At 37.8% G+C, this 27,490-nt stretch overlaps 1 protein-coding gene across 1 annotated transcript in view; it reads right to left on the minus strand.

Annotated features, from left to right (window-relative positions):
* Positions 1–227: 227 nt before the first annotated feature.
* CDC40 (cell division cycle 40) overlaps positions 228–27,490 on the minus strand; it is a 43,062-nt gene continuing 15,799 nt past the window's right edge. The window contains exons 4-15 of the mRNA XM_075046815.1: positions 19,353–19,436; positions 17,213–17,352; positions 16,491–16,587; positions 14,671–14,810; positions 12,991–13,065; positions 12,277–12,322; positions 10,957–11,058; positions 9,536–9,651; positions 9,319–9,452; positions 4,562–4,638; positions 2,211–2,355; positions 228–1,293 (exon numbers count right to left, since the gene is read on the minus strand). Coding sequence (XP_074902916.1) covers positions 1,116–1,293; positions 2,211–2,355; positions 4,562–4,638; positions 9,319–9,452; positions 9,536–9,651; positions 10,957–11,058; positions 12,277–12,322; positions 12,991–13,065; positions 14,671–14,810; positions 16,491–16,587; positions 17,213–17,352; positions 19,353–19,436 — 1,334 coding nt within the window. The 3' untranslated portion in view covers positions 228–1,115. The remainder of the gene's footprint in view (positions 1,294–2,210; positions 2,356–4,561; positions 4,639–9,318; positions 9,453–9,535; positions 9,652–10,956; positions 11,059–12,276; positions 12,323–12,990; positions 13,066–14,670; positions 14,811–16,490; positions 16,588–17,212; positions 17,353–19,352; positions 19,437–27,490) is intronic.

The following is a 27,490-nucleotide window of genomic DNA, read 5'->3' on the forward strand; positions in this document are numbered from 1 at the left end:
ATGGGATAAATTCATTACATATTTTTATTTCCATTATGTGCTCAGAAAGAGCGCAGATAGGGAGTTGAAAGGATTTTCTTCTGCTTCCAACTTGCACTGTTCATTCAAAACTAATGCAAGAGAATGAGTTTATCTGAATGCTGGTACAACTGCAAATTAAAATACCAAATGGTAAGGAATATTTTATATGGACACTGCTAGACACAAGAATTGAATGAAGATAAGGAGACATTTTATAAAAAGATTTATTAAAAATAAGTTCTTTAAAGAGAAAAAGTGTGACATGTATATACATTAAATTGTCAAAACCTTTATGGGTCTTATAATACAATGTATTCCAAACTGAACAAGACACATTCACTTCTTTTTTAAATATGTCATGCTTATTGGAACATAACAGCATATGGGAAGAGAAAAAAACCCAACACTTAACACACAACTATTGCAAGCAAAATCTTGAAATTGAGGACTACTTGCAAAGATGAAACTCAGTAATCAGCATGATGCTATTGTTAAATACAGACAGAACCCCAGAGTTTATGAATACAGTCTTCGGTTGACACAGTTTATCTGACAACTGCTAGCTTCCGATTAGTTCATTTCTACTGTGAATTAACAGATCTTAGCAAGTGGGTTTGTGTTCTACAAATGTAGAAGTATTTTGGGGACAACAAAATACCACCTAAAACCAGGTAAACAAATGCATGTTTTTCAGCTCTATTGCAGTAGATATCAAAGATTTCTTCTTAGGAAGAGAGTTACGCGATTGCTGGTTTTCTTCTTTCATTCCCCACATCTCTGACAGCCAGAACCACAAAAATAGTTTTTCTTAAAATTTTTTTTATTTTACAAGAGTGTTTCACACAAACAGTGACATGACAAATTAACACTTGATTCTGCATGCTTCAGATGACCTCAGCTTCTCATACTCAGAGGTCATATTTAGAACTATATCCTTTCAGTTGTATCTTCTGAAGATTTCCCATTTTTTATTGCATATATACAGCTAGCTGAGAACTGTGGTATTACAAATGTCTACCCATTCTTACAGCAGAATTCACTCTAGTCTCAGGTGTATGTAGGACTTGCATCTTTTGATCTTTGTAGCATCCTCTTTAGTCCCATAGTTTAATAAGACCATCCCAGCCACACGTAATGACTTTAGATGTTTCGTGTGGATGCCACACTGCACCGATACAGACTTTATCATGCGCTTTTAATCTGCTGTAGAGTTTTGTTGTCTTCCAGTCCCAGATGTTAAGTTTCCCATCTGCATCTCCAGATATCACATAGCTATATTAACAGGATTAAAATAAAAGCTGTATCATGTGTGAAGACTGCTTGTATTATAATACTTTTACACTGAGCAATGGAAAAGAGCTTCACCCAGTGAGCTGCCTGTCTGACAATCTGCAAACATACCTACCAAAGAATTAGCATTCATTCTGTGCTCTAAAGCACGCAAGTCCTGCAGAGGGTGATTCATCAACTGCGAGGTAAATGTGCTAAGCAATGCGATTATACCATACACTGTGTTACTGGAACTAAAGAGAATACATCAGCAAAAGAGAAAGTGCCAGAAGTTTCTCTAAAATTTATAGACACTTCTCTCCACTTTTTCCTCCAGTTTTGCTGACGTTATTCTCCGGTTTTTATAGTAATGAATAACTTGTGTACGAACAGTGGTAAATGTATGGGCACATTACTAAGCAAATTGGATGAAAAAGATGGTTCTCTGAAAAAATAAATTAGGACACCCACACCAGACCTGCAAATTGGGAAAACTGGTCAAGTCTGAATCCCAGGTATTCTGGACAAGTGCATATTGTGGGAACAGACCCTGTACTGCAGACCATGCACAAAAACAGCCAGATGCAAGTCAGAAGTGGAAGCCTCCTGCGCTGTACCAGGGCCAGGTAAAACAAGGGGGGTCTCTGGATGGTTTAACAGCAGTGTAAATCATCTTTGCAGAATGGGGAATCTGCACTACATGGACTGTTTTCTAAATATTGCTCAGAGCAACCAATGAGTATAGCTTAGTCCTATCAAATGACAAGAGTAAACTTTCCGTTCTGCTGCTTGGCTAGAGAGCTCTGATGCTGAGTTAATAGGATGGTTGTGCATCAATGAATGTTGCAGAGGATTCAAAAAGAAATTTAGCGTCTGTGCCAGCAAGTTTTAGGATGAAGCTCATTCCCACAAAAACTTACCTCATGTCAGGTGAAAAATCCACTTGACAAGCGTAGCCAGCTACCATGTGACCTTTGAAAATTTTCTTTTTGTTTAATCTGAATCTGTTCTGAGCTCCAAAAATCAGAATTTGGTTATCCATCGACTGGCAAGCCAACCATTTCCCTACAAATGCAATAAACAAAGGTGGTATCAGAGTGCTGCACCTGAAAAAACAGACTTAAAACATTCCAGTTAAGATATTTTTATAACTTTTCTTGTACTACCTTAATCCAGATTTTCATTATGTATCAGGGTTCTAGGTAGCAGCTGATATTGCTTCTGCCTGGTACAACTGCCAAGAGGCAAAACCTTACGTTTGACAGGATTTGGGATGCCTATTACTACAAAATGCACTCAGAACTCTAGAAAAGCTCTGCCTGTTACAAAAATGTGCTCCATCAACCCGACTGACTTACTGGTAAGTTTTTAAGCTACTGAGTAAGCTTGCTGGTGCACACAATCAAGTAATTCAGATGAGGGGAAAAAACCCCATCTAGCTGCAATCTATTTTGATTACCTGTTTTGTGGGTACTCTAAGATGGTCACCTCTTATTTTCTTTATGGGAAAAACAGGTCTAAGGTAGACTCAGGAGTCTGAAAATCCTTATGTTTTCCCAACTATTTAGTATTCTCTGCCCTAATGGAATGCAATTCAATAGATACTTTAGTAAAAGAAAAGAGCACAGGCTTTTCTAATCTTAACTCTACCTCATTTTGCGTCTTGGCAGTGCATTAACTCCTGCCTGAGAATCCAGTGAAGATGATGTGCTACAGAACACCATAGAAGAGACACTTCTGTCCTGAACCCTGCATACTGTCACTGCCTTTCCAGTGTTTCACACAAACAGTGATAACATAAAATGTGCTGACTTGACTGTAAATCTGGCACACTTCCAGCTACTAGCTTGGAATTTGAGGATTTTCTTCAGCCTCTCAAAGAAACAAATCAAGTGTATACCCCAAGCATGTTACTCTCCTCTTCTACTTTTTAAAAGGTCTGTCTCCTGCATCACTCAGGAGGAAAAATTTAATTGGTGAGATTCATAAATCGGTGCCCCTAAGCAGAAAAGTTCAGGATCTGTAAAATTCTCAATTTACTTTTCTTTAAAGGACTCATTTAACTCCAAAATGATGCATGATGTTTCTGGTACAATCTGTAGCATTACTATTCCGAAAGAACTTGTTTTGTGTGATATTGGATGACTGCAGGTCGAGATAATGTTAGTTAATGTGACAGGTGATGTCTTGAGCTGAAAAGATGACTACTTCATTCCTAACATCATTTACTGTCTCATCTCAGAAATCAAACACTCAAATGCTGGCCAGCCAGAACTGGAAAAAGAATGAGAAATCCAGTATTTCAATGTGGAAGAATGAGATGAACTGAAAAACTGGATGGGAATACAGCAAGTTGTGCAATTTCAGAAACAGGGGTTGAAAAAGGCCAGCAGGGGAAGCTAACATTTTTAAACCTCTTTTTTCCAGAACCTTCCTTTTTATTTTAGAAACCCACTTCTATTGTTAAGAATAAAATATTTATACTGCAAAGCAAATACAATTTGATGCTGATAGCTGGCTTAAAACGTTAGCTGTGCAACAAGTTGATCTGCCACTACTCAGCATAATGAGACTGTTAACTGTAAATCTGGCAACACTTCAATAATATTGACACTAAAGCTATTTAATTTTGGCCAGAACAGATAACAGAGATTTTGACCTGTTAGAAGGATTTTCACTGATTACTGGAGGCACTAAACCTTTATCCTCCTTCAGTTTGATTCTAATTGAAGAACATGAACACCAGTGAAACATTAACATACAGAAACACTGAGATAATTTGGGATTTCTCTTATGCAAGAGTTATTTGGGCTATATTTGGAACAGAAAGGAACAGCATTAACAGGATCACGTACAACATCAGTTTCTGCTTTAACAGTGGCACCACAAGGACTGCTGAACTTGCTTAGTACTTTGCAGCCATTGTCAGTTCCCACCATTGTTTCTCTTAATATTTTAAATACAGCAAAGAGCACATCGTAGCTCTGTAAAAAGAAAGAGTCCTTTTGCCCTGTCTGGATGAAGGTCTAAATTTAAATTGATACATGTATCCTGATATAACCCCTCATTTTGACATACTTGTTTTTCTTAAGACTTTTAAATCAAAACCAGATCCAGCCAAATCTTGGAATAAACTGATAAACACACAGTTTTTGGGGGAGGGGTAGCATGGGGTGACAGGCGGATGCAACATGGCAACATTACAGAGATATAATCAGTAAGACATGCCTATGTAAACTAGGCCTAAGAAGGCAGTAAAGTGTTAACCTACCATTCGGAGACAAAGTCACGGCTGGCATCGAATGCATACTTGGCTCAGCTATGTACTTGAAGTCTACAGGAATGTCCCTGCAAAAGGAAGAAGTATGTGTTTTCTGAACACATGGAGATGTTCCAAAGGGTTGCCTCCAGTCAGCTGATGTACTCAGCCACCGAACCATGTAGAGTGTATGGTGGTGTCCAAAGGAAGAATGTGCAAAAGCTCAAAAATATTGTGAATGCCCACCTAGAGAGCTCCAGCTGTGGAGCCATCTACAGGATAACCTCTGATAGACCGATTTTACCCCAATCAAATGGCCTAGAGTCTAAAGCAGGATCATAATTCCAACTGTTAAGAGTAAAACTGTAACAAAAGATACACTATTGCCTCCAGTTTAATGGCAGCTTTTACAAAATTCTTATATAGGTAGCAAGAATAGACTGATACATGCAAATATCTTATTCGAATGTCTTACTGACTTGAGTTTTAACTAGAATATTTCTGCTTTTTCTTTTCTTTTTTTTTTAAAAAAAAAAAAAAAAGGAAAAGAAAGCAGGAGTCTCTCTCTCGTCTCTCTAACAATGCCCTTTTCCTCCTGATTTCCCCAAATGGGATGCCAACCAATGCCAAATGTCCACAGTTGAACTGAACTGTGAACTCGCTGGTCTCAACTGCATACAGGACTGTGCCAGTGTATTTTAAGAACATACACTGTCCTGTACAAAGGCCTAGGGAACAACCAAGTACAGTCTAATCCTTACTCTGCAGAACTGTCATTTGGTTTTGACTATATAAATTGAATTACTAACGGTCCGTGCATATTCACAGTATTCTTCATACCCTACACTAGACGACTGGTAAAAAGAGAAGGCATGCACGTCTTTCTCATTAAGCAAAAGAAATTTCCAGCAGAAAATAGATTTGATTAATGTATTCAGCAGAAAACACATGCAAAATGTTCTGTAGCAACATTAATTAATACAAAGGGGATGGTTATGACTTCATTGTCTAATTCACACACGAGAAGGGCTGCTGAGACGCTATTGGAACAGAGAGCGTGGGTGGCTGCCTTGTACTAGCTGACCGAGCCTTGCTGGATGGCAATACTGTTGACATTAGCAAGGTAATTACTCTACAATAAAATAGAATTGTAAGTTATTTCCCGTCATCTTGTGTTAAGCAACATGCACATGGGCAGCAGGGTGAGAAGCTGCTCTGTTGTCAGGAAGCAACACAAATGCTCCTGTGAGTTAAACGTTAAAATCATTTACCCCTCAGCAAGAAGGGCAACCTCCTTAATACACTGTGGATACCAGCATGCACAGGAATAACTGGCTTCCAAGCAGGCAGACCTAAGACTACTGTTGGACAGTAAATCTGTAAAGGAATAGCAACAAAAAGCCTACATAATCTCTGAGGCTGACCAACATGACAGCACAGGAGGTGCAGCCCCCCCTGTGCCCCATCCTGTCCTTTGCATCAGTACCCAAACAACTTCAAACCCCACCTGCAACAGGACCCAAGGTCGTTGCTGCAGTAAGGCCAGATCCTGATCAGCTCCCACCATCCAACGCTGCCTGAGCCCACCAGTCACCTGGAGTCCTCAGTGCCAGGTAAAAGCAATCCCACTGGAAGCCCCGTTAAAAAAAAAGTCTCACCACAGAAGATGCATCTCCAATGCTGAATTGTACTGCGGTAAGAAATTTAAATGCAGCGCAGGTTGTCCTGCCTTCTCTCCCTTTACAAATGAAGGCAGGCTCATCTACTGGAATGTATTCGAGACAGCTCTGCTTTATGTTGAAACCTACCAGACACACTTAGGACAGCTGTAGGATACACTGCATTAAACTACTAGCCAAAATAGAGATACATTTATGTTTCACACTTGCTTCCAGTCAAATTGCTAAATTAGTAATATCAGCCTGCTCCCTTAAAAAAACCAAAAAAACTTTAAAAGATGTTGTCATGGTTGCCTGACCTCAACACTCATGTGATATATTGTTTGTTCAAATTTTTAAATGTAAAGATCTTCAAGTCCTTTCCCCACTTCATAGCATTTCTAAGGCTGAAAAGTTTTAAATATCAAAAGTAGTATCTGCTAGCCAAGATTTAGAAACGTGATACTCTGGGGTTCTAATACAACTTCTTCCCCAATCAGGAGAGAAAAAAATCCTTTTAAAGAAAGAAGGGGTATGGGGGAGGTGGGGGGAACCAAGCCACAAACCCCAAATGCAACCCAACCCAGTTTTGGGATCTACACGTCATGAAGAGCTGTCTCCAGAGACTACGGTATCTTTACCAGGAACGATGGAGAGAAAAGGCCAGTTGAGGGGTATAGCTTTACAGAGATGACAAACCTCTTAAGCCTCTCAGGATAATAACTAAGCTACCACTGTACAGTTCTTGCTTTGCTAGATGACTTGAAAGTAAAAGGAAATAGAAGCTTCCAAGGCCAATTGCCCAAATCATTTATTTCACTGTTTATCCAAGTAGGACCAAACGCATATGAAGTGGGCAAAAACTAAATAACATTTTGCATTTCTAGAAGAAAGAACACAGAATATGATACCCATGCCAACTTTAATGTCCCTGCTGTAACACAATCACATGAAATGTGAAAGCAGACAAATTTTAAAGTACTCCCATTAAGATTCCTAAAGAAACCATTTAATCTGCAAGAGTCTGTGCTATACTTGCAGTCTGAACTTTCAGCAACCAACTGCAATCCAGTGTACAGCACAGTGAAATGTATGCATGGGATAAAGTCTTGGGGAAAGGAGATTTAAATTCTCAGGGGAGAAGTTCCTCACTGTGATGAAGTCTGACATGGCATCCCATTACCAGCCCTGGCCAAGTCAAAGTGTTTACAAAACATACTAGAAAATTCCTCCAGACAATTGAAGCTAAGCAATTAGACCAGCTTTAATTACTGGCTTTTAAGGCCATACTCAGGTCGTAATTACTTCTGCTTTGTTTCTGTAGGATACTGAAGAAATATTGTGCTGAAGATACGAAGAAACACGCCAAAAGGTGCAGTAACCAAATCACCCTAAGTTGCAAATAATTTTCCTTATGAACTTAGGAGAAAAGGGTTTGAGGTGCAGCATGAAATAATTTACCATGGAGGTTTTTAAGCTCTAAAAGCTCTGTAGTGAATATATTAACTTAGTTTTAATTGCCTTGTAAAAATCTGGATCTTGAAATTAAAGGAACATGCCTACAGACCCATTAACATATATTATGGTAGGTTGTGGAGAAAGGTTTTCGAGTCGTGTCTAGGCAGACAGCATTACATTTGCTTTTTATAAAACCAAAACATTTGCTTTTTATAAAACAAAAAAAATTGCCAACGACTGTATTACAGAATATTGCCTACAGTTGAGTTCCCCATTATCTGACCAAGGGAGCTCTTTCTTCAGTGTGCAGCAAGCTCAGTACATATTCTTGCTTCAGAAGGAAAAAAACTTCTGCTACTGGAACAATCAGGTTGCGATGTTCCCATGCCAGAACCTTTTTGCCTTTCCTGCTCTTCCCCACAGAGTGACTAAATCCACCCACTTCGCTATTTATTTCAGCCATCAACACAAAGCTCACAAAACAAGGGCAATCCAATCTCAAGGAAGTAACAGATTTGTGCAAGTGAGATCACCCTCCCACTCGCCAGAGAGGAGACCTTCCTTAGCAGATACAATATTGTAAAGATTTTTCTTTAAGGAGCTCAGTAAATGCATGGGTCTAATTATGAAGTACTGACAGAGGCTCTCTTGGAGTGACATATGGTGACAGCATTACATGTCTAGCCTAAGCCTGGGTTCCCAGACTTTGGTCATTACCACTGCTGCTACTGGCAATGATAGCAGCTGATCACAGACATGCTGAGGGTTTTGTTGGCTGCTTGGGTAACACTCAAATACCACAGATTGGAGTCTCTTGCCTAGGTTTAAAAAAAAAAAAAAAAAAAAAAAAAAAAGGCAAGCTAGGAAGGAACTGATTAGTCACAGAGCTGTCAAACTAGTGTCCGTATTGTGCAACAGCTTTGCATGTGTGAACAGCAAAAGGAAATGGATACCTAAAGATATGGGAGTGATTATTTCAAAAAGAAATTTGAAGTTCTAGAGAAATCTTAAAAGTCCTAAGCTGAAAATCTTAGTACCTAGAACCTTGTGGAAAACATTTCAGATAGGAGAGATTTGTTTTCTCCCCAGATATGTTAAAAATTGGAAGCCATTTAAAATGGTGTTTCTTATGAGTTTTTCTTGGATGGACTTTCACTTTTCTGTCATCTATTGTACTCATACCGTGTGTATCAATGATTGCCAAAAAACCCAGACTACCAGAAAACCAGAAATGAAGCTACACTAAACCAGTTATTTCATACATGGGCCAAATACTATATAATACTATGCACATCCAAGTTCAAAGCATTCAAAACTGACACACACTAATGTAACAGAGCAGACATTTCTTTAAAAGGTTAATTTAAGGGCCAATACACCCCCGGGGAAAGGAGAGAGAACAGAGATCACTAATAGAGTGCAGCGTGCTTCAGGCTGACAGGACTGTCTTATGCTTTCTTTGGGGGAAGAGGAAATCTATGAAGCGTCCCAAGCATTAAGCCAGAATAGGGTTTTAAAGCTAGCTCTTCCTCAGCTGGTTAGAGCTCAGTACACTCCAGTGTCTTATGTGCTATGTATACTTTTAAAAATAAACTCTCTTCGCAGTTTGCTCATAATATACTTTAGGTTAAAATTCAAAATTTTTAAACTTACCATTCCCAGACTCTTAAACTCTTGTCATCAGATGTACTCACAAACCTTCTATTTTCATCCACAAACACAATGGTGTTGACAGCTCCCAAATGCCTATCGTATTCCTGCACAATCTCACCGCTTCGAATATCCCACTACAAATAAAAAAGTCAGGATAAGACCTTGTTTTTTACTAAATACCAGAATTTTTAGAGGAAGAGATATTGAGTAGACATACCTGCACAATTTTCTTGTCTGACATTCCTGCAACAAAGAGATTTTGTTTATCTTCGTCAGGATTGAACTTGACACAATAAGGAACCTTCCTGTTTGTGAATCTTGAAATACATTGCCCTGCAACAGAAAAGCCATTATAGTGCATCAGGTTGGAAGTTCTATGGGCTGATTAGCTCTTTGTAGATTGTGATAAAACCTATTCATTTTACTTTTACTTTACTAACAGCAGAAAATACTTATTTTAAAGCTCTTGAGAGAATTAGAGGGTAGAATTTACCCTGCTCTTTGATTAGACCTTCTTTCACATGTTTGTATGCACACACCTGTATGAACACATACACATACAAATTGTTCTGTACCTTACTACAGCTTTCCAAACAATATAACTGCTCAGTACCCTGTATGTCATCAGGGCATATCAAGGACATCAGGACTGGTCAGGATATCACAAGCTGACCACTGTCTTTGCAAACCATCACCTCCTTAGGATCAAAGGTCTTCTCTACAAGAGACTTAAACTCAGGCAAGAATTCCTCAATCCTAAGTCTAGAAAAGGATAACAGTAATCCAACTGCAAAACAAACCACTGACCTCCTCTCATAGCCTCAGCCATAAATACCCTGATTGCATGTTATCTGTAACTTACAGGAGCCTGTTTTAATCCAAAAGCTCAATACGTTTTTCAGGTGTCTAAATAACTGAGTTCAAACTCAAGACTGGAGAATTTGACTTTTACCTTTCTGGCTGTCACCTGTATAAGACTAGTGGCACTGCTAGCCAAGAAAGCTAATGTCTTTTTCAAACATGGAAACTTCCTATCTTAGGAATGGACTTAAGTTTAAAAGAATATTGACAAAAATCTATCTATCTTTTTAGCTTAAGAAACTATTTGGAGCAGAATGTTACAGAGCATCTCCCAGGCAGTTCTGTGAGAGCATCAGACCTACCCTCCAGCTCCCTATACCAGTAGCTCAGTTTCCACCACCTTTTCTTATTTGGAGTGCTCTTCAAGTTCAGGTGAACCGAAAAATAAAGTGAACTAATTCTTCTAAATTAAGCATATTTAGGTCAAACCTGTGATTTCATTACTTAATTTCATGCCTGTAAATGTAAACATGCAATTAACTGATTTGGTAAATTTTGACTTTCTGCTGAAAATTGTTCTAACATTACAAGTAACTATCAAACTTCTCAAATAAAAAGGTATATGAAATACAGATATATAAGCAGTGTCAATTGCACCACTACAGCTAACAAAATGTTTAGGAAAAAAAGACTATTCATCCTGTAATAAAAGCCTAAACACTTAAGTACAAAACGATATTAAGGATAATTGGAAACAACCCAACTGATAATGTATCTTGACATTTACTATCAATTAAACACAGTGCCAAATAACAGTGTCTACAAATACAAGCCTACCTGTTTCAGTGTCCCAAAGCTTAAGATAGCGGTCATATGCAGCACTAAGAAACCGAGTGCCAGCATTATTAAAACAGATGTCTCGAACAGCTTTACTATGTCCTACAAGACAGAAAAAAAATGCAATGATAGACTTTTATCTACTCATGCTCAGAATTAATGTTTTTTTTTAAACATTATTCAAGTTAAATCATTTTTCATAAATTGATATATAAGCAGAACTTTAAGTACTATTGGCTTCAAAGATTGTTCTGGTCACGGTTAAGAGCTGCAAGAAAAGTTTAAAACACTATAATCAATGTCAACATCTAATGAAAAAGAAGAGAGACAAACACTACAGGAGATACACTTACAGGAGAAACATTTCTAATTATAAAACAGGTACAAAATATGGGAAATATTAGATCAGAAAATTATGAATGCTTTCATCTGGTGTTAACCTTGCTACCCCTCAACCCCAATAGTTTCATCTGTCCACTGCATCAGACTTGTAGGAGATCTTTTTAGTTAAAATATTGGCACAGTAACTTAAATATAGCAAAATAGCAGGTGAATCTGGTTGGTAATAAGGACCTTTTGAGAAAAACAGTCAAACTGTTCAGAAAGAGCAGTCTATTGAGAGGATCTTTTTTGAGCGATCAGCTTCACCACGCTGCTGTCATAAGAAATATTAGGTGCAAAAAGACTTCTTTGTTGTTACTCAACATATATTCACTCAGTGTTCTAGAAATGTTCCCATTTCAAAAGGAGAATCAGCTACTTTTGTTCTGCATTCAAGGCTGCTAAGAAGTATGTATTTCTCTCTCTCTCAGCTATCTGCTTTAAAAAACACCTGTTACATAAACAGACAGCACCTGAACCTAAAAAAAAAAAAAAAAAAAAATTTGCCATGCTTTTGCACTAGAAACTCAGCACAGAAGACATCACCTATTTAAGGTGGGATCATCAGACCATGAGATGCCCTCACTGCATAAAAACAGAGGGCTGCTGTTCTCAACATGAAGATGGGGCAATTTATTTTCACAATTTTGCCTTTGGAAAGGAGTCTCGCATAAAGTATTGATGACTGCAGTACACTGATATTTTGTTTTAAGGGTTGTAAGGTGTTATACATCAACATTAAATTGCTTGGAATAATGACAAAGGTTGACTAAAAACTTGCACCTTTTTCAATTCTTATTGCCAAAATCTTACTGAATACTGTTTGCCTTGGATGCCTACAAGTCCTCTCTATGATAAATTAATAAGCTAAGCTAAATCATATCCTTCCATGAAGTTGTTTTAAATATACATCAGTTTTTTTAAAAAAAGACTTATTACCAATAAATGTTCGTAGACATCTTCGATCACCATATACTTCCCACAGCTTGGAAAAAAAAAAGAGGGAGGAGGAGAAAAGATGTCAGTTGTTAAACAATAATGATGCTGAAATTAAGCGCAAACATATATGGCAATATCTTTTAAGAAATTAATTACAAACATATGATATCTACTGATTAATCGCAACTATCTACCCAGACATTCACAAGAATGCTCTATCACCTTCTTGTTAGCAAAACCCCCTTAAAGTAACTAAAACCTCCATACCATATTCCAACTTTAAAGCCCTAGGGTTTTTCTAGTATAAAAAAAAAAAAAATAAATTATCAACTTCCCAATATGCTGTATGCTGGAGTAAAATGAGATTAGCTCAAGACCACAAATGCTACAGTAAAACACTTCAGCAGAAACCTATTGCTAGTAGTAAAACCAGGCTTCACAGAAAATGAATTATTATAATAACAAAGGCAATAACCTGAGGAACTTGTGACCTTCTATTATGAAATGATTAACACTGTTCTAACACCCAGTCTTGTGTATTATTTTTATCTTTGTTCCAATGAATTTGTAATTTAAAAATCAAGTGAGAAAAATAAAACTATCACAGACAAAAAGTATTTGGCAGAAGTACCAAATATTTAAGTAGTCTAAAATGCATTGTCTGCATTCAATGATGGTATAAAATATACACATGAAAACAGAAAAATAACTCACCTTAATTTTGCAATCCATAGAGCAAGACAACAGTATATGCCCAGAGAGAGGAAACAATCTAACTGCACTGACACCCTGTAAATAAGGACATAATTAAACAGTAAGTGGAGCATCTAGATATTTCCTCAGTTCACTTGCCCTCTTTTCTAAGCAAAAAGCTAAAGCTTATTTTCATAAAACATACAGACACTGTATCTTGAAAGGAAATAACCTACCCACATTCCATTTTAGAAACAGTGATGCATTTCGAACAATTGTTATTGGCAACAAATTGATTCACTTCAACAGCTGTATATATACCCTCCTTCAACACTCACACCATTACTGTGGTAAACACAGCAAAGAAACACAAACTGTGGGTTTGAGCGACTGTTTCTGTATAACAAGCCTTTTCTAGTGGGGCAGATGAGGAATTTTTCCACACAAAAAGTTTTTGGCTAGCTCCATTTCTCACATGTATTACCAGTGGCTTCTACCCACTGAACTCAGACTCCCTGGGCACAGCATCTTCCCATCTATCTGTATTTCAGGTACTCCTTCCAGAGGAAGTCCAAAGAACCACCAAATACTCATGGTTTGATGTCCCTTCTTTCCATTTCATGTCCATTACTCTATTACATACCATTCAGTTCCTCCCACCCCTACTTGGAGTTGGGTGCTTTATCCTTTTTATTATTTACTTATATCCCCCAGCTTTTCTAGGTTTGTCAGCCCATTTTTCTTTTGCTTCTCTCATCAATATTGTTATTCATCTTGTTTGAAGGAAAAAGCTACTTTACACATCAGTCTGTTCTAATAGGATAATAGGCAGAGGAGTGACTAGAGCTTTGGGGAGGACGTGTTATTCTGGAAAGCACCGATAGTTGCAGCTACAAGCTCTTTGATGCAGCAATCACTAAAGAAGAGTTTAGAGCTGTGACTCAGCTGAAAAAGGGTAAAAGCTAGAAGTGTTCACTGTGTCTTCCTTTCTTCCATTTTTCAGATATCATTAAGGCGCTGTCCAATGCAGCACAACATATTCCCTCAAGCAATACTGAAAATTAGAGACAAAAGAAGCAGCAAATTGAGTATAAGCTTTACAAACCTGATCAGTGAAACACTTTTTAATACCAAAAGTATGTATATAGTTATGAGCTCTGGCACAAGAAGAAACTGTAGATGTTAAGTAGCATCAAAGAAAACTCTTTAACAATGCACACCTCTCAAGGTAATAGCTGTATCTGGGAAACCTGTAATGCTGGTGCATCATAATCACAAAACCTACATAACTTTTCATAAGCTTGATATGAAATAGCCCTTAAGTACTTTTACTGTTTAAAAAAAAAAAAAACCAAAACCAAAACATTTTCAGGGATGTCTAGAATTAGTCTTACTCTTATTCATGTAGTAGTTTGGGAAATAACTCCAAACCCCACCGAAGTCACTGCATAATATTTGTCTCTTTAAAGGAGGTCAGGAAGTCACTATGTTAATGAAAAAGCGTATGCAGGTAAACAACTGCATTTGAGCAGGCAAACAAACACCTTGTGTGAGCATGTAATGTAACCAACTACATGCATGATGTGGTAAAGATGAAAATACTCCTTCCTTCTCCTGATATTTCAGTTATAGAAGTTACTAGCTTCAGACACAAAGTGAAGTGGGTTTTTATGATGCATGCTCACAAACATGACTTCCCACCTTTGTATGTCCAGACCACACATGGATTTGTTTCTTTGGAAGATAGCACTTCTCAGGTGGCACTGTAGAACGGAGATTAACTCCAACATCTTGAGGAACATGAAGATAAGATCTCCCCTGATAGTCATACATTTCCTTAACTGAAAGGCAAATACAGAACTATGAGAATCCAAGAGCCTGTATTTAAGAGGTTCTAATCTTCAAAAGGCTCAACAGCCACACACAATTATGGTTTTTCTCAACACAGCTGCTCTGCTATGAGGAGGGGGTGGGGGTGGCAGGGAGAGGGGGAAGAAAAGCCCACTTCATAGGATACAGATGTGGAATCTTATTTGACATCAGTTAAGCTCAAATTAAGTCATTTCAGCAAAGCCTGCTTGGAACCTGATAACCTGAACATTAACACAATCTCCCACCTACACATCTTACTCATTATCAAACAGCAAGATCCAGCCAAGAAGGGTTTGCTTACACTAACTTTAGACGGATTATAATGTGCAACTCTAACCCCGGCATTTGCTTGCAATTTGCATTCTGTGCTGTGTCAGTCACGTCAACAGAGTTACAAATCAGAGAAAAAAAGATCTATTTGGCCAGTGTGAACTAATAGTAGTCAGCAGCAGCTAAAAACTGCTCTTTAACTAGACTTAAGAAGTGATTGGACAGTCAGATGTGCAGGGATGCATTGAGCATGGAAATGGATATTTCAGAGTAGACCTGTGTTGGATAGCCATGACATTAAGCTGTGCACCGACTAAATTAATTTCTCAGTTTCTGGGATATTGTTATAGCAGTTTTGGTTGCACAAGTGACCTCCTGCACAGTATCAATGTTTAAACATGTCTACAAAGTGGCATATTTCCAGAATGTTTGTGTTTGAGAAGATTAAACTTTAATCTTGTAAGGTGTTTCACTGTGAAACTTCAGGCAGAGACCATGAAAAGTTGGATACAAAATAATTATTCTAAAGGAGGCTCAAACGGCTAAAATTTCAGGTTTGTTATGCTTGTCACTGTTCAATAAATATTGTCACGATCTACTACACATGAACAGAACGAAGTACTAATGTCAGCAGCGCATATCTCATAGCCACTTCTTCCTTAATGCATGTAAGAAAGGATGCTCCATCTTACGTGTGTGAGCCTGGCTGTAGAAAGTGGTAAACAGACTCAGCTCACCTAACTGTGCCAAGCAATATAAGGCAGGACTATTTTGCATGCAGAGACTTGAAGTAACAGTTTCCAAAAATCACTTAATTTTACTTACTTACCAAACCATCTTCTTTGAAGGTACCACATGCTATAGGCTTCCATTGGGTAATTATTTGATATACAATTATTCATAGTATGACAGCAAGAACATTTACATTAAGAATTGAGGAAGTATGAAGTCCAAGTGATTTTCTAAATTGTATGTAAGCCATAACTCAAAGCACTACCTGCTGATGAAAGTATTGACACATAAAACTGCAGTAATTCTGAAGCTGAAACTAAGCCAAACTCATAACTTTAAAATGTCTGCTCTGGAAAACAGGAAAGGGATATATGCGTCTGGTAACATTAACAATAAATAAATAAAACCAGTATTCTGAAAGATGACATTTCCACACTACTCTTCACAGTATGAAGTGGAATTAATCCAAGTTTATCTCTTTCCCTGTCCTTTATGCTTATGCCTGTGAGCGCTATTATCTCTAATACAGAAACATCAAGGTGCCTCAGCAAAACTGCTGAGGCTGTCTGCCATCCTTACTAATTAACACAGCAGGCAAGAAAACACAGTGAACAAGAAAATGAGAACAGGCAGGAAGATGCCATTACCATGTAATATAGTCTTCTCCTCTCCAGGTTTATCATCTTCTAGTTTTCCTCTCTTCTGCCTCTTGGCTGTTATTTCATCTAACTCTTTCTGTTCTTCCTGGAAAAATAAAACACCATCTTTTAAAAATTCAGCGTTCACATGTACTTAACAAAATCCAGAACTGTACTACCATTTACTTACTATTAAGAACACATTTATTTGCTAAATGAGGTTAGAAATATTTCTAAGCATCAATAAAGAGAATACCTTTATGAAAACCAGAATAGTTTGAAAAGCTATGTACACTGAAAAGAATTAAATATTATCTGTTTATTCATAGACTACAGCTAAGCATCACTGACTGAACAAGAAGGATGTTTGCTGGTTGGAGGGTTGGGGGTGTGTGTGTGTTATTGGTTTTTTTGTTCGGCTGTTTTTTTTCTTTTTTAAACAAGTTTTACTTTCAGTTATTTTCATGCTGCTTCTGTTTATAAACCTCTTTTAATCAGACTCTACAGACTACACACAGATACAATGAATTTTATTTCCAAACAGTCTTGCAAATAATTGAATGCAGAATATTTGGAACACCTTTTTTGGAAATATTACCCGAAATGTTTCTATCACCCTAAAACATAGCATGGATTTTCTGCTTGGACAAACTACTAGTGCAGCTTGATCTCTGTTAAAACCACCGCAATATACTAATGATTTGTATCTATTGTGTTTAAGTAGTACTTACTTCTGATGGTTTGGCTACTTCTTTTTCATCGACATACTTTGCCCATGGTCCCAGAAAACCATCAATATTAGATGCATCATTCTCCTTGAATTTCTTCCTTTTTTCAATTTTCTTTTGTCCCGTTTCAAACACTGTTAACCCTGAACAAGGAAACAATACACTGCCTAGTTGCTAACACAAAATACAACATCACAGATCACACCATAGTCACTTTAAAAGAAAAAACCACCATCACCACTCCTTCCAATATACATAGCAAAATGGAAAAAGTGTTTGAGCAAAATTGGCCAAAGCATTGCTAACTTTTCTCTATGAACACTGCTAACTATGTACAGTAACAGAAGAATCACTTAAACTGTGTGTCATGGTTTCTTAGAGGATTTAAGCATGGATGTTCCCATGCATTTTTAACAATAAGTCTGCAGACTGTATGAATACATCAATTTTCATACTTTAGATAGTGCAGTGTTTGAAAGTAAAGTCCTAACAATTGGCTTCTGATCCCCCTCACCCCTCTCAGTTCCCCCCAAAACGAAAATAAGAGAAGTCTCCCCAAACACCAACCACAACTGTGTATTTTAATTTAGTAAAAATTCATAGGATCATAGAATGGTTTAATTTGGAAAGGACCTTTAAAGGTCATCTAGCCCAACCCTCTTGCAATGAGCCGGGACATCTTCAACTAGATCAGGTTGCTTGGAGCCCCATCCAGCCTGACCTTGCATGCTTCCAGGGATGGGGCATCTACCACCTCTCTGGGCAACCTGGGCCAGTGTTTCACCACCCTCATTGTAAAAAATTTCTTCCTTTTATCTAGTCTGAATCTACCCTCTTTTACCTTAAAACCATTACCCCTTGTCCTATCGCTACACACCCTATTAAAAAGTCTGTCCCCATTGACAGTCACCTACATCCAACCACTATCTTGTTCTTTCATATAAATGCTAGCTTTTCACAAATGCTGTGCCCTCAGAATTTGTCAAAACCATTAAATAATATCGATATGGGAGGAAAAAAAAATTAAAATTTAAAAGATGTTAAACTGATGACTTAAAAGTTTTTTCAAAAGCTTGTATAAACAATTATGTGCAATTTTCAAACAATGTTTTCCTACAGCATCAGTAATACTCATCTAGTGCAAAGGAGCCCAAAAGAACTTTGTATAAACAAGGGGAAACAGGCTACGTAAAAATTGAAATAATGATCATATGAAGGAATTGTACATTAATCAAGCATTTTCTTAAAATAAATTACTAAAATTCCATTATGAAAAGGTTATTTTTTTATTTTTTAAATTATTTGATCTCAGCCATTTCTGTCTAACATCTGTAGCTGCTATACTAAAATAAGTCTATTTTCTTTATCTTACTTTGGAAGGAAAGACTGAAGTAACCTTGGATATATGCCGTGGAATAGGACACAGAAATAAAGAACCTTTGTATGCTCATGTGAATAAGATGTTAGAAAAAGACATGCAAGGGAAAGCATAACCATAAAGTTTACACAAGATCAATTTTCCAATGCAAACAAGTCACTTTGAGTGTTAAATATCTTGTATCAAAGTATTAATTACAAACCCTGTGCCTCCGGTAGGCAATCCTCCCAGTGGCATGCTATGCCTTTACCATTTGGCAACCTTCCAATGGTTTTTCTTTTCCAAATAACCCAAACAGCTTAACTCTGGTAAGCAGAGATAACATGCAATTCCCAACAGGAGTGCTAGAGGTTGCATACAGAGTGATCGGTTCGCTACTGAGTAGCACAGTTAAGGTGATTAGCCCAAGGTACTGGTATCCCAATGTAGACATATGACAATTTTAGCTGAGAGAATTTAAAAGGACCAAAAAGCTATTTCAAATATACAGATCAATTCTGTTCATGCAATGGCACGTGCTAGGTTCCAACTGCAAATTCTGATTTGAAATTTGACATAATAGCCTGAAATATTTGCTACTTCAAGAAAACAAAGCACTCCAGTATCTCTCTTCCCTCTTCACATTACAATTGCAACACATCTTTCTTTATTGTGTCTTTGGACATGGGTAAGTCTCTCATAATTCCTTCCTTTGCCAATACCTATTCCATTTCTTAGTAAAGAAGAAATGGAAACAGTCATCAGTTGCAAGTCTGAATTAATTACCTTGATTTTTTTCAGCTTCTTCTACAGAACCAATGTATTTGGTAGCAACTTCAGGGTTATCTATAGAGGGATCTAACGCATAACCTAGAACAAGAGAAGAAATGCAATACTGTTATTTCAAGCTTTTTGGTTTTGTACAGCTTTTATTACTCTGCCCCCACCTACCCCCAAATCTCTTCCCGTTGGCTTTCAAGGAGCTAGGGATGAGGAAAGGTTGATACTTTGAAATCCCATCCACTTTTCACTTGGCCTGAGACTACTACAAAGTATTACCATGAGGCCCTTGCGTATGCATTGCTGCCAAAATGCTTAAAGTTGCACAAGATAGAGAAGCAAATAAATATAATAGGGCACAGTTAAGATAAGACAAGACACAAAGGGAGGGTAGTCACAGGAAGCAAAGTCACAGAATCTTTCTGGTGGGAAGGGACCTCAGGAAGCCCCTGGCCCAACACCCTGCTCCAAGTGAGGTCAACACTGAATTCAGACCAGTTTGCTGTGAACACAAACATTTTGGAATGCCATGGCAACCTCTTCTTGTTGTAACATGGCATAAGGAAAAGACTAGCTCAAAATCTTATGTTAGTGACACGTGATTTTAAACAGATGCTGCTTTAGTTCGGGGCACTGTTCCTTGGTTGGCAAACCCAGTCAGTCACCCTGGAACCAGCCCGTTGCTGCTGCTGGGCACAGAGAGCCCGCCGGCTTCAGCAGCCCCCTGCGCTGCCCACCACCTCCGCTGGGTCGCCTCGGGCAGGGCTGGGGATGGCGGCAGCTGGAAGGAAGAGGACAGAGACGGGGAAAAAAATGAAAGCAAACGAAGTTTTCTAGGGCTTTGTGCATACTCTGTCTCCCCCAGAAGAAATCGTTTCATCCTCCTCCTGCCAGAGTTGGGAAAGCTTGTTGCTCCTTCAGTGTGAAAGCAGTTGCTTTAACTAACGTGGATAGTAGCAGAAGCAGCAGCAATGGCCTTTGATTTTTAAAAGGATTAAGTATTCACATCTTCATTTCCTGATTACAACTATTGAGTCTCATTTAAGAAAACAGCAAATACTGCTGCATTTACTCTTATAAATAATTTATAAAATGTACCAGCATTTCATAGATATTCAGGATATTTACAATTTTTGATACTGAGGTTCTCATTTTAATATGCATATTTTACAGTTTTTCTCCATTTCTCCTGAAAAGGGTAGCATGATCTTACAAGAATAAGAGAGCCAAATAAAGTTTCCAAGGAACAGGTGCACTGAACAGTTACTGACCACCATGGCTTTTCTTTTGGGAAAGACTGCACCCTGGTGGACATATCACCAATTTTTATTAAATATTATTCAAGTGACAAAATGCCCCTTGACAACCCAATGAGAATTTCTCTGTATCAGGAAGGAAGAAAAAAAAAAAAAAGCAGCAATGAAGATATTAAACCACCAGTAAAAGTAATCACACACACAAAATCAAAGAAATCCTACAGCATACAATCCAATTCTTATGTTTTTGTTGATTCACAGAGACAATCACAAACAGTGGGAGATTATCCAGTCCACCCCCGAGACCAATGGCCCATAAAAGCACTGGGGTGCATACAGGTTGAGAACCTATCAACACCATCCCAATAACCAAAGGAAATCACCTCCCCAAATATTTCTCAGAAAGACTACTGTCCTAGAAGATGGTCCAGTTGATTTCTTTCCAGATGATGGGAAAAAAAATAATTATTGAAATTAGTAGAAGAGCCATTCAAAGAACACAGCAAGCGTTCCCATACAAATGGAACAATCCATCTGCAGAGCAGCTCTGGAGCTTCAAACCCGGTAAGACCCAGTCATGGAACAACATATGCCCAGATGCTCCATGAATATGATACAGGGAGAAAAATAATGACAATGCCCTCTTATGAAATATAGATATACCTAAACCAAACCACAAAAAAATTATTCTAGACTATTTGTAGGATTTATTTCCATGGACAACCAAACTGAGCAGACACTGGAATTAGACTTTTGCTAATTTAACTGCCTGCTTTTACCAAGCCACTATTTCAATGAGTTCTCCTCCAAGTTATAAGGTTTCTGTTAACAGCAGAGAGATATTACTTTGGATTTATGTCAAAATCAATACAGTGGCTTACTTGTCCTCCAACTGTATTGACACAGTCTCTGGGACTCTATTTGCTCAGTATTTGTAAAAGAGGGACAGTATTCTAATGAATAGGGCCCCTGGGCCAAGCACAGCTTCCCGTGGAAGCGGAGACTTCTTATAGCTGGGTTGAATTTGGTCCAGCATCATTCTCATAGAAACGCTTTGAACAATTTCTACTTTCTAGTGGATATGTGAAAGAGAATCTTTTCTTTCTGGCTAGGACTCCTAAACGCAGCTGCAAAAGACAGCTTGCTTTTATCCTACTCAGCTGGTATGCCATATAATGTGCCCCGACTTCTACGTCTCCTTCAGTTTTATTTAGGAGGTAGATACTTCATGCCACATTTTAGCAAGGAAAGGTACAATTCCACCTACATCCATAATTTCAGTGCACCTGAAAAAGGTTGGTTAAATAATCAGACTTTGATGTGCATTCCAGAAAGACAGCTAATTAAAGTATGTTTACACCGTACTGTGCAATGCAGCATACAGAGACCCAAGGTAGCTCAGGTATGTGGAAAAATGCAGCTGGACTAACCCATTCTGACTGCACTGGCCTCTCTACAGAATCAAAGTAATCAGAGAATAAAGTGCCTACAACTGTAAGAGGTAATAGTGACTGTAGGTGTTGCATGTAATACCAGTAGATGAAAAAAAATCAGAAGTGTTATTTCCAAGTCAGAGTCATTTTAACCTCTTAAAATATCAGTCTTACTGATGAAGTAATCCTGCTACAACCAAGTTAGTGAATACTCATAAAAGAGCTTCGAGATTCATGGACAGAAGACTGTTTCTTATTAAATTGGACATTAATATCCCGTGAAGGTGAAATTTTAAAATACTAAATGCTGCATGAATGAAGCAGTCCACTTCTAGGATGAGTACTGATGCTGAAATAGCTACAAAATTATTTTTTTACCATATTCATGAACAGTTTGTGTGCAGCATGTAAAAAATAATCCATAATTCTGCTTCACACTGAAAATTTATATATGCCCACATAATTAAGGAGATTATATTGCTTTTTTTTTTTTTTAAACAATGCTCAAAAGGGAATTTTCAAGAAGACAGACTGCTTCTGCTGAGGGTACAGATACAGAAGAATAAACAAGTGTTTGTATTTTAGGACTTCCTGGTCTTTTTAGCCATGCTCCAAGGACTACAACATTGGAAAAATAATGCTAGTTAAGCTTTTGGCCATTTACATCATAATGGCTTGTGAAGAGAAATTTGTTTTTCCAGAGAGAAAGCCTTCTCTTTAATAACTGAAATTATGTAAGAAGATTGCCTTACATCAATGGATTCAAAATGCAGTAGATTACCTACGACTGCAGATGCAAAATGGGTTTCCAATTAAAAAAACGGACAGACACTCACAGAGTAATCATTAATGGCTTTCTATCAGACTGGGAGAGTATCTTATACAAGATTATAAAATGGCCTGCCTGGAATATTTTATTCAGTATTTTTATGGATTATGCCATCAGCAAAGGATCACATACCTGTAAAACATGCAGCTGACAGCAAAGACAAGTGTGAAATATTTCACTTCAGCAAAGACATGCTTAATGACAAATAAAAAAAAAAGAAGAAAAAACCTGATTAGGTATAGGGGACAAAAAAAAAACCAGGCTGCAAGGGTAGTGGTGTTGATACACTTCACAAGTCTGACACCAATGAGGAAAAAAAAAAAAAAAAAAGGAAACCTAAGATTTATTGCAAAGCAAAAACTATGTAAAACATGAAACAGCACAACCAAGGCCTAATCTAGATTGGCATGTGCAGTTTTAAGCAATGTATTTTGAAGAAAAATTTAGATAAAAATTGAGGGTAACAGAAAAAAACTCCAAAACATTGGGATAGGGAAAAGGCCTAGAAAAGATTGAAGAAACATCCTTGTCAGTCTAAAGAGAGATGAAGGACAAAAGGCAAAAACCTGATGGACCCAAAGGTAGTTTCAATACGTGAAACATTAAAGACAACAATGACCTGTGGCTTGATAGTGCTGCTGAAGGGAATATGAGAAATAGTTTAAATTTGCAGCACAGAAGTTTCAGGGTGGTATCAATAAAATCTCAACTACTACATTTGTGAAAAAGGTACAACTACAATATTTATGTAGATTTTAAAACTGTGCAGGATAGTATAAAAATAGGAATGACCTTGAAGCAATTCTCACTCAAGTGATCTGAGACTAGATCACTCGTTTCAAATTGTTGTCTGTGGATACAGGACCAGAATATCCCGACTCTTCCGGAGACAAGAGAAGCAGGTTTGCATTCACAATAACAAGGATTCACCACCTCTTGGGCATCAGGGAGGAAATGACAGCTTAAGAATCCAGTGTCTAGGAAGGAGAATGACTAGAGCAGTCAAAGATTTGGCTTTCCCTTTTGTATATTATATGCCCCAACAACATTTTGTATCCTAAGGAATAAAGACAGCAGCAGATACCTGACTACTTCCACGTGCTAGTATCACAGAGACATCCTTGATAAAGAAGCTGAGGTCCAGTTGACCTGTCAGAGATCTGAGGTTTGCATTCAGCATGCTCTTCCTCAGTTTTCCACGGACTGAGGAACGGTACAAAAGTGACTCAATTAAGTTATGGTATTTTTGAATTTGTATAAAATATATTCTGGAAGGGCAGCTCATTCTCAAGAGGTTGTTTACTGCAAAGAAAAGCTGCAGATCTTAACCCCAATGTGGAAAACATCTCCAGTGCCTGTGTCAACTTTACCTCTCCAAACTCCTGGAATGAAGGGAACTTTACTGAGATGGGTAGGTCTCATCTGGATTTAAAAGGCTGTTGGTACTGAGAAGGTTCAAAGAGCGCTTTTTGATTAAATAGTTGGGGATAGCCAATAGTTAAAGAAAAATAAGCCATTTGGAATGACACACAATCTTAAAGCCATATCCTTAAGCAAAAGGTAGCACAGAAATCTGAAACCTCAGATAACAGGGATAGCAATAAGCACAGAAACCTATTTAACCTGAGGGCAGGGAAATGGAAAACCCAAGCATGTATACAAAATGGCAGAGGCTAAAAATAACACATAGTGAAATTGAAGTATCTTGTTTTAAATTCATAAACATAATTGGTAGGACAATACTGACATAATTGGATAGAATACTCTTTACCAGGCAGAAAGAATACAGAAATAAGTAGTCATACCAGTGGGGAAAAAAATGCGCTATGCTACAGAAAGCTTCAACACAAATCAGATTAACAAGTTAATAGCATTAACAAGCATTAAAGGATCCTTTGGACTGAAATTCCAGGTTTAAGCAGTGGTGAGTATAGTTGCCAGGACTCCCTAACTGATTGTTCAGCCAGAAGACGCAATAACCATGAAATGGTAACAGAGATTAAACAGGTGCTAGGTAAAGAAGCACAGTAATAATGACATATTTTAGTCAGCTCCCTGTAGTAGACTGTGCAAATCTCACACCAAGATGTGATGAAACCAGCATTTTTACACAATGTACTTGTACCATGAAGCAGTCATGTTAGAGATTCACATGAAAAAAAGCCAATTGAGCAATGCAGGAAACCTGATTTTAAGACATATTTCTAAGGATACACATTTTACAAATGACCATAATGCAGTCAGTATAAATCAACATTGTTGAGGAAGCAAAGAAAGCCATAAAAACATTTACTACAATGATCTCAATCTCAAAACAGGAGGGCTATATTAAGTAAAGAAGATATTAAAGAGGAACAGAAAGTGAGCACTAAAGGGTAAAGCCTCTTCCAAATGCAGGGACACTTCAAAGACACCATGTAGTTGAAAAAGAACTAATGCCTGCCAGCTATTAAAAGACGACTTTAAAGGGACCAGAAGGAAGTGGGCACAGCTGAACAGTATGTCAAAAGAAACTATTAGAAATAAGGAACTATTCTTCAGAGAGCTGAAGCTGTATCCAAATGTGAAAAATACAAAGAATCAAACTCTAGCAAAGTAAACACTACAGTAAGCTCCCCGACCAAACGCGAGGAGAAAATCACATAAGGTATAAAACCTAACACTTGTGCTTTGTCAAAAACTGCAGGGGCAGAAAGCATACCAGGCAGCATGTGGGTCAACAGATGATCAAGGAATGAAAAGAGAGCATCAGTGAGTTTTTTTAAAACACATGTTCATTATGGAGGAGCTTGGGCAGGCTCCTGTGCCAGAACCTTTCTTTATGGGTAATGTGACAAAATATCTACCTCAAAGTGAAATGTCAGGAGACTAAAGAGTCAAATAAGTGGTAACAAAACACGGGGACCAGATGGCAGTCATCCAAGAGATCTAAAGCGGAAACGCAGTGAAAAAACTCTTGCCTAACATTGTCTCAATATGACAGAAATGGAACATATCAAATATGATGCCAACTTTCAAAAGGTGCTTCAGAGATCTGGGGAACTACACGTCAGCCAGCCAGACATTTGTATGGTTAGAAGTTTCCAGCAGTAGAAACTATAATAAAGAAAACGATGAGTAGGCACTTGGATGAGCATTATAAATTGCAGCAGAGCAGATAACACAGCTTTCTGTACAGGTAAATTTCAATGACAAAACCTCCGGAATTTTTCTGAGGTGACAATCATGTGAATGAGCAAAGCTTGGTTGATGTTGCATACCTTTACGAAATTGAGTTAGACTTATTACAGGATGCCTCAAAGACACTTTAAAAACCCCACAGGTCTTTACATGGTCAATTGATAAAAAGTTATTAAAACACTGGCAAGACTAAATGGTTGGTTTCCACAGCACAGGAAAGGTGCTGGTGGATCCATGCTCAGGTCCATGCTGTTCAACATAGTGTAAATGATCTGGAAAAAGGGAGCAAGTAGCTTTTGCAAAGTTACCCAAAGTCATAGAGAAAAATGCAACGTTAAGAATTCTTAGAAACTGAAGGGAAAAAGCCTCTTGCTTTATTAAGCCACAGAACAAATTCACGGTAAGATGACATGTTTAAACACTGTGCACAGATTTGCTGTTCATCTTGGGAACAATACAGTGGAGCTAACAGAGACATAGATGAGAAACAAGCACAGTTATAGGCACGGAAAGGCTGCAACAGAGGAACAAGAAGATTGACCAGATCTTTTCTGGTGGAAAAAAAGCAGACTGAAATGAAGTTACAGCCTGGATCTATAAAATAAGGAACGACACAGAAATGGTGAATAAGAAGTGACTGCTCATTGTGTCTTCCAACACAAGAGGCTAGGGGATATCAAGGCAAACTAGAAGGCTCTTAAGTTCCACAAGTTCAAAACAGAGGTACTTCCTCACACAAGGTGCTGGTAAGCTGACAAACTGCCTGCAATAGGTTACTATGTACACAGAAAAATTATATGGGTTCAAGAAGCAGCTGGACAAATTTGTCAAAAACAAAACACCCAAATTCACTGAAAATTAATAAATACAGAGACATGGCCCTTGGCTGAGAGACTGCATATTATCACTATTTGCTTGCTTCTTTCTTCTACTCCTTACTAGGTACCCATTGCTGCCCACCTGTCTAATAGGATAAAGGGCTGGAAGGACCCTCAGTCAATGACAGCATGGATGTTCTGAGCTATCCAAGCATCACAAGGAAAAAGTACTTTCGATAGTAAATATTTATTGCAAGAGAAGTAGATGAGAAAGACTGTTTGCCAAAAAATACTTAGGTTTTGTTTGTAATTAATATATAGGTTTCTCACTGAGTATGTATGTATTTTCAAGATGATCTGTAAGACTTTTTTTGTTTGTTTTGAAAGACTCTGCAGCAGTTGAGCTGTTTTGGATACATGATCTCATTTATTATCCTCTTGTACCACACTCGTCCTTCATTTATAGTCACTGCTTATCTACATGCTAGCCATTGCAGATTTGTTTGAGATCTCCTGCCTTAGCACAATGGTGCTAAACAGCCTAACAGAGGCCAGAGGTCTCAAGATCTGCAGCTTTTAATTAAGAAGTGTACTCTCTGTTCTTCCAATTTGTTATGACTTCGTCATT

This window comes from Buteo buteo, chromosome 15 (assembly GCF_964188355.1).
Source record: "Buteo buteo chromosome 15, bButBut1.hap1.1, whole genome shotgun sequence".
Classification (NCBI taxonomy): Eukaryota; Metazoa; Chordata; class Aves; order Accipitriformes; family Accipitridae; genus Buteo; species Buteo buteo.